The sequence below is a fragment of the Limanda limanda genome, chromosome 11, assembly GCF_963576545.1.
Source record: "Limanda limanda chromosome 11, fLimLim1.1, whole genome shotgun sequence".
In the NCBI taxonomy this organism is placed as follows: domain Eukaryota; kingdom Metazoa; phylum Chordata; class Actinopteri; order Pleuronectiformes; family Pleuronectidae; genus Limanda; species Limanda limanda.
In genome coordinates, this window is record NC_083646.1 from 23,581,746 (window position 1) to 23,593,536 (window position 11,791).

The 11,791-nt window shown below is 43.7% G+C and overlaps 1 protein-coding gene across 2 annotated transcripts; it reads right to left on the reverse strand.

The window, feature by feature from the left end:
* Positions 1 to 1,208: 1,208 nt before the first annotated feature.
* Positions 1,209 to 8,874, reverse strand: sult2st3 (sulfotransferase family 2, cytosolic sulfotransferase 3). Of its 2 annotated transcripts, none has more exons than XM_061081106.1 (6): positions 8,759 to 8,874; positions 5,723 to 5,931; positions 5,465 to 5,591; positions 5,193 to 5,287; positions 2,062 to 2,242; positions 1,209 to 1,660 (listed from the first exon to the last, which is right to left on the reverse strand). In XM_061081106.1, the coding sequence occupies exons 2-6, from the start codon at positions 5,918 to 5,920 to the stop codon at positions 1,545 to 1,547; spliced, it is 717 nt and encodes a 238-aa protein (XP_060937089.1). In that variant the 5' UTR covers positions 5,921 to 5,931; positions 8,759 to 8,874; the 3' UTR covers positions 1,209 to 1,544. The 2 variants fall into 2 exon arrangements, with proteins under 2 accessions (XP_060937089.1, XP_060937088.1); XM_061081105.1 differs by lacking the exon at positions 8,759 to 8,874 and adding an exon at positions 8,043 to 8,587.
* Between the last annotated feature and the right edge of the window lie 2,917 nt (positions 8,875 to 11,791).

Sequence of the window (11,791 nt, forward strand, 5' to 3'; positions counted from 1 at the left end):
TTACTATTGTAATGATCACATTCCAGTGTGTCTATGAACCTGTGAGTGTGTCTTTGTAGTAGTGATGTATAACTGGACACTTAGCGTGAACCAGTGATGTTTGGCTGCCATCTAATGGTTGAGTCAAATCCGTTTCAGAAGTGAGCTTCTTCATTATTGATTTTACTTCTTTGCTGTCAGTGAAAGTGTTTTCTGTTCTCTCTATCTCCCTCTCTCACTGCTGTGATGCTTGGGTGCAGTGGCGATTTTAGCCTGGCATGCGCAATTCAGTCCTTCCCCCAAAACATTCAACGCGGCCTAGCTGACTGGCACTCACTCTCAAGCAGCTGTAAAGTGAAGGAGGTGAATAAAGTCAGAATCTGAACATTTTGAAATGTACCACTGTAGGCTGCATATCAGCATTAGAGATTTGGTCAGGTCTTTGCTGTTTCATGCCAGACACAATCGTGTACTGGACCTGCTAGAGCTTGTCTGCTGAAAACAAATACCTGTAAAATATGAGAGGGATTGACAGGAATGAGAGTCATTTTGTGTTGGGCATTGCTTCATACTAATAATCAGCACTATAATTACTAAATATATTTAGCCGTGGAAGCGAAAAATCAAACATTCATAAATATAAATTCCAGAAATGTGCCTGACTTTTCTTTTGTCAAAATCCAAAAATTAGTCCCTAGGAAATAAGGGAAAATGTCAATAAAATGCTGTATCTCAAAATGTTAAAGAAAGTGAAAAGAAAATCCTGGATCTACAGCACATTTTTACAGGGTTTTTCGATGGCACATCGCATTCTTTTAGAAAGATTTAACAGCCATTTATCTTCCTGGAAACAATATCCTACTTGATTTGGATATCTGTAAACGGCAGTGTGAGCTGTTTTTATTTGTCCCTGTGAGAGTCATCCTGCAGTGAACTATCTGCTCCTCATGTGCCAGTGGCTGCATCATGTCACTTTCGAGTTCGCGTACAATTCACTCACTGTCGTCCACTCTGTCTCTTTTGTAAATTCAACTGCTGTTGATGCTGCAAATGTGTGTCTCCAGAAGAATGTGGTTTTTTTGCAACCCGATATAAACCCCTGCGACAGACATATCCTTTAAAGAAAGAAACACATCAGTGTGCAGACATGACTTGTCCTACAGTATAAATATATTAGGGTAAAAGGAAGTGTGCAAATGACACAAATTAAGACAATGAAGAAATGCATGTCAGCCATGATAATTTAATGAAAGTGTATTAAAAGTTTCTACAGGCGGAGCTTCGGTTGCCTTATTAATAACATTACATTACATTTCACACCCAAAAAAAAACGTTGACATATATTTAAATGTGGTGGAGGTCTCTCCAGGTAACAAGCTCTGCAGCTCTTCTAAATCCTGTTTGAGAAGCTGGATGATGACCAGAGTACAAACATCGGTAAAGTGATTTTTACTTGTCTGCCTAACTTTGAAAAGGTTTGGCCCAATTAGCACATGTTTCCTACTCTGACAAATATGCATTGTACATGGCTCTTTCTCCCTCTGCGTCTCTCCTCTGGCTGTGACTCAGTCCAGACTCCACGGCAGAGAGAAGCTCTCACCCTCCATCTCTTTGCAAATGACTGATGTGAACCGGGCCAGCTGCTCTGAGCTGAAATGTTTTTTCCAGTCTCCAGCAATACCTGACATGAGATCACACACACCAAGAAACATTAACACAACAGAGCTCCGGTGAGAAACTGTTCAGTAGAAATTCAAGTCTAAAGACAGGCAGTTTGATTGAGACTGAAAATCCTCTTGCATGAAGGGTTATATCTCAGTAAAGATGTCGACCTCAACCATATAAGTATTTGAATCCAGTCGGACAGTATAAATGTAATTCAGAGAAAACTGCATTGGAACTTAAGTTAATGCAGAACCTAGCATTTCAATTTGTAGAAATTACTCAACTCTACAGTCAGTAAGCAAAAAAAATTGCCATCAGAACATGAGCACAAGCAAAAAGTAGAAAATGAACAGTTGTTCATAGGATCAAAATTCTGCCACACCTCTAGCTGTTTATCGTGGACACATGGAGTCTCACCTTTCCTGAAGAATGGAGATTTGTCAGAGTCCATGTATTGCTTTGGGACCAGGCTGAAGTTGGACATGTTGTTGGTCTTCATGGTCTTGAAGGTGCAATGCTCTGCGATCTTCTGAATGGTGTCTTCACTCAGGTTTGTGCCAAGGAAACCAGATAAACGCCTGAGAGACGCAGGCAGGTCCTAGAAGGAAAGCACATGGACACATGAACTTTCATTGTAGCTTTTTGAAGAAGCAGTTGTTATTTTTCATCTCAAGATAGAAATTCTCTGACTTTTCTGGTTGATTTCTATGAGGAAAGATCACCAAAGCCATCTGATGGTCTCTGTGACGTCACTCAGTCTGGACAGCTTACCAAGAACATGAATTACAATAATTAGGGATTTGGCCCTTTATCCAGTAAAATACTAGCCTGATGTTGTCATACTCAATTCCAGTCAGAATATGAGTCTGGGAGGTTGTCCTCTCGGCCAGTGACAGTACTCACTTGAGTACTTTCTGCGAGTCCTCTTTTTAGTTTTAAATTATTCAGTTTGACTTTCTGATTCCCCCTTGTCATTAACAGCTTTCCTCTGCTCCATCTTGCTCGACCCGGGAGACAGAAAGGTTCTCCCTCACCTGTGCATCCCCAGCTAAGGATTGTTTCATTACCTGTGATGATAACTTTTTTTTAAATCAATCATAAATGTTTTGTGGTAGTCAACGCTTACTTACAAATCTGAAACTTTTTTGTCTCTTTATTTTCTGATGAGCTCTCACAGCCCAGCTGCAGTGGCTTCACGGTCCACCGGGGGGCCGCAGCCCACACTTTGGGAATGACTGCTCTAGAGCAGAGTTCAACAGGGGGGTCGCAAAATGTTTGGTTCATTAGACATTTTTTAATTTTTTTTTTCCATCCAATTTTTTTACCACAAAATTAATTCTCTTTAAATACACATTAACTTAAATCCTACATATTGTAGCGAACGGATAAATGGATACAGCAGACGTTATCTTTCAGTCAGCAATGCACACATGGAGCGACACACAGGAGCTCTCTCAAGCTGGCCACCGGTTCGCTCACAGCACGAGACCAGCCCAGACCTGTCCCTCCAAGTCTCCTGTACACAAAGGGGAGGAGCCGCCCCTATCGCTGCTGTTCAATCACGAGGCCGCATGTTACACGCTGGCTTTATCAGGTTCCCCTTGATTGGCCGAGAGCCTATTCAGTCCACAGCTGACTAAAGGCCGGCGCATGCTTCTGCGTCGTCAGGGGCCCGCAGGCACGCAGCTGTAACGCAGGACTCGTTCTCATTCATGGTTCTCCAACCGTTGCCCGTGTTGCCATGCAATTCCCCGCCAGAACACTAGGCGCAGTAATGTTTTTTGTCGATTTATTTACATCGCCACGGCGGCTCCTCAGAGCCTTTTTCTGGCGGAAAAATCCGCCGGTTAGTGACGGGTTATACTAGTGGACATAGTGTCGGATCTCTTCTGCCAAGTGCTCTTCTATCTGGTCCATATTCGTTCTTCTAAATCCTCCGTGGTTTCCGGGCATGAACCGGAAATGCGACTCCGGAAATGATGTAGTCAGCAGACCAATCACAGCCCTCGCGGCCGGGTGACGCTTGCGGGGCTTTGCCGTCTAGTTAGAAAAATTGGCCGACGCACGTAAGGACGTAGGAAGGGCTCCTGCGTCTCCGTTCCCGTGAAAACGCAGAAGCATGCGCCGGCCTTAAAGGCTCCAGTATGCTACTCCGAATCCGTTACAGACAGAGGGATCGGACGGACACTTTTTCATTTAAAGGTCTCCGGTGTTGAAAACAATTCACCGCCAGGCCAGTAGGTGGCGCAACGGAAGACAAGCTTAGAGAAGCCTACCTCATGAGTTCTCAGAAGAAGTCCACGTTGTTTATTTACCTCCTCCCGGCTTTCCTCACACACAGTGTACGATGGCAACTAAATAAAATAAAGTGACACCCAGCGGGTCAAAATGCTGATGTTATCGTTTCTTAGTGCAGCGGTTTCCCAGTCTTGTTTCCGAACTGCATTACTAATTCCACGGCTTCAATCTACACGGAAGCAGCTAGCTTTCCCCGAGCTTCCAGACACAGTCAGCAGGGACTCCCGTTAGCGCCGTTATGATTCTATGATTTGTTAGTGTTCTAACCAGCCACCGTCAGCCGGACAACTCCGCCGGCTTAGCACACTTGTCACATTAATCGTAGAATCGTAGTTGTGTTTGGGTTTATTGTGATATAGGGAAAGAAACAGGAAGTTTGAGGTCCGGAAATGATGTCGTTCCGAAATGTTGTCATTAGCGGACCAATCACAGCAAAGGGCTATCCCTAGGCTCTCCGACAAGCCCATGTGTAGTTAGAAAAATTAGAGGTGCACGAAAAGCTCTCCGAGCTTCTCGGAGAGGGCATTCCAGTTGCTGAAGGCAACATGTCAGTTGCTTCAGCAACTGACATGTGTAAAACAATGTATCGGTCATGAAAGTTGTCAATATAGTCAAGAAGAGTGCTTTGCAAACACGTCTCTTCTCTAATCTCTGTGCTGCTGAGGGAGAAGAACACACTGCGCTACTGTACCATTTTGAGGTTCAATGGCTTTTATGTGGAACAGCGTTGTCACGTGTGCTGGAATTACTCCCGTCTATTAGGGAGTTTATACATCTCCAAAAGCGCACAGGGCTGGCTGCACTTTTCAGGGACAATGTCTGGGTCCCCAAACTTGCATATCTTGCTGACATTTTCGCTGAGCTGAACGAACTTAACAGTTCTATGCAAGGTCGCAATACACAGGCCATTTAGCTGTATGACAGAATTGAAGGCTTTCTCAAAAAATCCGAAGATGGAGGTAGCGCGTCGTGGAGGGAATGTTTTCCATGTTTCCATCAGTGGATGAGCTTTTTTAAAAGAGCACCTCAAAAAAAGGGCTCTTTCTATCGAGAAAGAAAAAGGGCAGGGGCTCAAGCCCCCTTTGATGTCTATGTGTGCACGTGCCAGGTCTGGCCTATGATTCAAGGTACCTTTCAAACTGTAGCTAACACTTAATTAACTTCTATTGTGAGTTAACCATAAACTCTGGCCTAAGGAAGTAATATATCACCATTTACAACAACTCATAATTCGCTTGTGAGAGTTTTACCTGAACCATTTCTTCATACGAGATGTACATGATTCTGTCCGTCAGCTCTTTGTGTCTCCAGCTCTTCACATGGTCCGTCCATTTTCCAAACATCACTGCAGGTTGTAATACAGTGCAAATTAAATGTAACCAACCACTGCAGTGCCAGAAATAACAATGGTAACTTTGTTTTTCCCATTTTGCTCACATGGTAATACACTGATATGCTAAATTCAATACTTCTGATATTCATAAACTTCTCTTAGTAAACTTTTTAGGATGTGACCTCTGACCTCTGCCATGCAGGAATTTCTCTATGAACTCATCAAAAGTTCCTGGATCCTGGAGGAATGCTGCCATCTGGTGGAAGTAGTATGAAGACACCAGGACATCCTTTGGGTTCCTGACAACATAGATCACCTATTGCAGAGGAACAAGTCACAAAATGCAAATAACAGAAGAGGCGAAATGTTTACAGATAGATGTTTAATAAAGGATCAGATAAAGAGAAGTATATAGGGGAATATCTTGCTAAACTTCCACACGTTTACCTTGGCTTTGGAGGTGTGAAAGGATGCAGGCATGAGGTGATAAGGAAAATGAGTGACTAGTGCTCGCGGAGATTTCAATTGATCCACAACAATTGACAATCTTTTCTCCTCCAGCCAAGGCACCCTGTCCCAGTTTGGAATGGTTTGGATCGGCTTCAGGTCGCCACCATTAAGCACCAGTGGCAGGATCTCCTGCATCCAGACTGTACCTATATAACAAGAAGAGTGAATACTACATGGTTAATGAAGCTTTGATTTCTCTTTTCACCTGTCAGTATTGACTATTAATGTCTGAGAATGACAAAGCCTTTTGGATATACTCACTAAACACAGTTTAACTACATATAATAAAGTATTTCAAGTTATTTGTGATCCATCCCAAAGGGTGCAAAGATTTCTTCTACATAGTCAAAACTCCTACTGACAATACAAGAACCATAAACTCTTCACTAACAGCAGAATTCCAGCTTCAAAAGTTTTGCAAGAACAGTCAAATGTCCAACTGGCACACTTTGCTTACACAAGTATTTTACAGTGAGGCTTAAGGCCAATTTATGCCTCTCCGTTTTTTCTATTACGGACAGATAAGACCGCCCTATCCGTCGTGAAACGTCCTCTCCGAGGGCGTCGGACAGCTTTTCGTACACGTCTGATTTTTCTAACTATCCGTCTTCATGTTGGAGACCCGACGGACCGCTCTTGGCTGTGATTGGTCCGCGAACGACATCGTTTCCGTATGACGTCATTTCCGTATTTCCGGACCTCAAACTTCCTGTTTACTTCCTGTTTACTTCCATGTAGCATCAAACCCAAACACAACTATGATTCTACGATTAATGTGACGTGTGTGTTAAGCCAGCGGAGTTGTCCGGCTGACGGTGGCTCGTTCGAGCACTGACGACATGTGTGCACGGTCACATACGGTTAGAACGAGCTTTCAAAACGGCGCTAGCAGGCTAGGCTAGCGGGCTAGGCTAGCCACCATGCTAACTGCGGTGGTAACAGTGCAAGAACCCGCCGTCACGACTTTAATTCCACTTCTATCATGACACTGTTTCTATAATACCGTCAGGTTAGAAGCAAACACTGGATAGTAGTAGTTAGTGTCGGGAGTCCCTGCTGACTGTGTGTGGAAGCTGGGGGGGAGCTAGCTCCGGGTAGCTTCTAGCTACATGTAGCCTCAAGCAGATTCAAGCTGTGGAATCAGCAACAAAGTTCGGAAACAAGACCGGGGAACCGCTGCGCTAAGAAACGATTACATCAGCATTTTGACCCGCTGGGTGTCACTTTATTTAGTTCTGTTAGTTGCCATGGTTCAGTGTGTGGGACGCAAGCTAACATGTCAACAGAGACACGTGGACTTCTTCTTCCCAAATGGGGTAGGCTTCTCTGAGCTCGTCTTCCGTTGCGCCACCTATGGGTTTGGCGGTGAATTTTTTCCGGACGTAGACTGACGGAGAAGTAAAAATCAAAAAGACTCTTTGTCTCCCGCTGAGACCTCTCCGAGAAACGGACTCGTAGTAGTATATAAGAGCCTTTAGTCAGTGCAGAGAAACATGAACCTTTAATTCAAAATTCTGTAGTGTGTCTGTTTGGCAACGTTGGTGCATGTATTTTAGTTTCAAAAAATTTATTTTTATATTATTTTTGGTGCACATACAGCACCACTAAGGGTTGGAATCAATATTCAAACTTTATAAATACTGACTGGTCTCTCACAAATACTCGACTACTACAGAGACTGCCCACACAACTGTCCATTAGCTCATTTTCTATATGATTAAGAATTTGTCATATTTAGAAGTAGGACCATTAAACGATGTAATGACATGCTGCTTGATTCCAAAGACCACCATAGCTGACCGTGAACCAAGCATACATATGTGTGACACTGACATAAAGGTGATGGGCCACCACAAGCCTCCAGAACACCAGCTTCAATTCTTCTCAGAGATATTCTCTCACTGGATGTTTTGATGATGGTGGTAATGGTTAATAGCAGAAGTCCGTCTCAATTTTCCCATAGATGATCAATTTGGGTTCCCACATGCCAGACGTATAATAAACCGATCTGTATTCAGTAATTTGATTTCATTTCAACCCCCAGTGTTAAATCTCACAGCTTAAGCTACTCTGCTTGCATTGAAATCACAGTCTCGTGTAAAGTTACAGAACAGAAACACCTCGAACCAACGCATCAGTGACAGCTCCCCAGGACCCGGGCTCCTGTAGTTCTTGTTAGATAAGGCTTTTAAATATCTCAGACTTTCAGTCAGAAGAAACAGAAAATCTCTTTAAGGTTAAGTTCAGACACACAGACCTGACTTCGGGTACGTGACAGCCACGACGTCATCGTCTGTAAACTTGAATTCCTGCGCAAACTCCAAGCTCTCTGCGCTATGAGTCTCCTTGGGAAGTCTTAATCCACGATAGTTCAAGTACAGCTCTTCAGAGGACATTATGGTGCGAGGGATCAAGCAAAGTGCAACAGACACACTTCACTTCACGATCACTCTGAAGGAGACACTGTAATCAGTTGCGCTTGTAGGGCGGTCCCTGCGCACTCGTCTCTCTCTTTACAGTCTATGGCAGTGGGATTCAACTCAAATGTAAGGTTCAAATAAAGGGCTTAACTTCAGAAAAATAAAATAAATGGAGCAAAAGCTATAATTTCAATTTTTTCTGTTTCACATCTTGACTCAAAAGTCGCAACCAATTTTACAGCTAATAAATCTCAACACATCTTAACGATTGAACAGTTTTAAAATCATCACTTTCTCCCCCTCTTCTATACCACTCCCCTACTATTTTATTCTGTTTCTCTCATTTTCTCCGTCTCACTCTCATCTGTCTGCACTCGCAATGTTATCCGCCTGGAATGCACAGACTTGATTGGCTGAGTAGTGTCACGTGGGATGGCTTAACTCGCATGCAATTGGTCTGTGCGCTTCCTCATCCGCTGAACCACTACCGTAAAGACTACAAAAGCTGCGCCGGTTACAAATGGAAGCGCCCCGTCAGGTTTTAAATCATAACCTTCTGTTTTGTCTGCAGGTCCGGGTCCGTACGGGACGGCTTCTGGGTCCGGACACAGACTGAGGTCCGCCTGTTAGTGACCCCTGGTCTGTGGTGTCTCTCAGCCGCCAGCTGCACACAGACCAGTGTTAGCCAGTGTTGTGCCAGTTCCCACTTAAAGTGAACTAGTTCACGTTCATAGTTGATTATTTATTGAGAGGATTCTTGATAATCGATTGTGTCGGGTCATGTCTGCGTGTCGCTCCCCTTACTTTAACACTAAGCCCGGACTGTTCACGTCACGTCTGGTGTTGTGCCGAGTTGTTTAAATGCAGTCTCCTGAACTCTGGAGAAAATCAAACAAACACTGAGTAACTTATAGTGACCAGGTCCAGATAACTAGTGACGAGTGTTTATTGGTTACAGTGAGAGCAGGTCAGAGTGGAGGAGGATGGTTATTACTAAGTTATAACCATCCTCCTCCATAGACGTAGTTTGAATGAATGGGCTTTTGCATTATTTTGATCACAGTGGTTGGAGGGCATTTTGCACACAACCTCTCTGTTTCTGCTGAGCCTGTGGCCTCTGAGCCTGGCAAAGATACCCCCTGTATTGTGAGTTGTGCAATAGCCCTCACTAAAGAGGCTATAGGGGAGTTTAGCTAACTCCTACCAGATATAGGAGGGTTTAGGTCTGAAAAATGTAGGGATCCAAAACTGCAAAATGCAACAATTAACTGATTTAAACCCACTTTCATCTACTGACCACTGGGAAGGGCTCCTAAACCAAACTATTCAAACTATCTTTCTATGAAGAACTAGTTGAGATGGATAAGATGGCTTGTGTGTTTGAGTCAGTACTGTACGTGAAAGTAGGGCACCTTCTTACATGGCTTCAATGTCAAAGACCTTCTGGTTAAAATTAAGCAAAATGAAACAAAAAATCTTGAACAACTATATGGTTTTGCATAACCAGCAAAGGGATTCCTTGTGTTTGACATGTTGTTGGTGCCACTACACCTTCTTAAAAAACATTAAGACCATTCAAATTGAACACATTTTTCCAACTTAGTGTTGTAGTATAACCAGCAGAAGACCATTGATGTGTAATGTGATTTTGGTGAGACACAGTATAAGCGTGTTTTGAATATTGTAGTTATATCTCTTCTCGGCCCTTTGTAGACTTTCCCTGCAGACTGGTCTCACAGCTGTACACAGAGACCAGTGTTATGTGTCTAGTTTGGCTCGTCTGGATGGACATAGGCTTTTAGCCCGTTGTCTACCTTACTGTGGCGGGAAAGAGATTGTATTTTAACAAGGTGACTCATTGAGCACTGAATTCCTATCTGCATGTTTTTTTGCTCCATACAAGTGTCAACATGATCAGGGATATTAAATACTATCTACCAAGAGGCGCAAATGTGCCATTATGGTGAATTCTGGTGAAAAGAAAGATGCCACGTGAGTAAAAAACAAACTTGAGCGCAAAAGTTGGAAAATGCCTCCCAACACATTCCCTGGAGAAAAGTTGTGCTGCTAAAAAGAGACAAACTTGTGAAATGCACTCTACCTGATTTGGGGTAAGTCACAGCAAACACATCAGTGTCCTCCACAGAGAAGTGCTGTGCGTACTCCAGGCTCTCCGTGGTGTGCGCCTCGGGGGGCAGGAGCAGGTCGTGGTACTGAATGTACTCTGGGTAGGAGGACATGGCGAGTGCGGCTTCAGGCTCTGGATCTCTGTTGGGGAGTGGTCGCACAGTCGATGCTGGTGCACACTTTACTCTCTGAGCGATCTGTGAGTTTCCTTTCCCTGCTGCACACAATCTCACCGTACAATCCCTGTCACCTGAGCTCCTCGCGATGTGCCCAGCCAGCTGAGAGGGCTGAACCGCGCTCCTTGTTTCCCTGTACATTGTATCGAATTGCAACCATCAGCTGCAAATTATCAGCTCTTTTTTTAGTTCCCGGGCTGGAATCTCCAGAGGCCTCGTGAACCACATGATTCAAACAGGGAGTATGTGATGTTGAAAATGCTCTTATTCTTTTTTGGGAACCTCAAAAATCCCCCTTTTCTGACTGTGGCTGTCCAACATATGACTGAGGCGATAATAAAGAAGAAAATATGATTCACTCTCCAGCTCTCTTACAGTTTTTCTCAATTGCTTTGGCTCATTTCACGAAACAGAAATGACATTCTCAAAACAACACGTGCAAACCTCCAAACCACTGGGCACTTGTTCACAACAGATTGGAATATCTCATTCCTTTAATCATATTGCAATTGTATTTGCACATCCTTGCACATGACAAGTACAATTGCCTACAGCTTGCACAAATTTCAAATGATTTAGGACACCTTTGCAAACAGTTAGGTACAATTGCCTTCAGTTTGCCCAATTACCAATTGAATATTTCTTGCTTGTCTAAACTGACTGTTGCTTCTCAGTCAAGTGGTTGTTCTCTGCAGAACATGTTGGCATAATTTCCTTGTTTACATCATCTCATGCACAATAGTTCACTCCACTGTCAAAATCTTTCAGGCACATAATACCATGAAAAACATCATGGTATATACTGTAATATGGATCTCTTTTATCATTGGCTTAATTTTCAGGTGCAACTAGAACTTTACTTATCAAGGGGGAGTTTTACACATCCGATCACCAATCACACAGTAAGTTTAGTTAGCTTACAGGTGCTATCCAGGAGTATAAATGCTTCCATCGAATATCTAGAACTTGACCAAGTTCAGTACAATTTATGAACATGGAAGCACCTGGCCAGGGAAACGAAGAAGAGGAAGAAGAAGAAGAGGAAGAGGAGCAAGTGTGCGTGGTGGTGGAGAAGGGGGAAGAGGCCAAGGAGGACGAAGACCACAAGCTGTGGCTTCCACCGTGGCCCACTCATCAGGGCGTGGTTCACTGCCATCCAAGAATGCTGATGGTGCTCTTATCACTTTACTCCCCATTCCTCAATCCTATCGAGGAGTTTTTATCTGCATGGAGGTGGAGGGTCTATGAGCATCGGGCTCAAAACCAGAGGTCCCTTCTCCAGG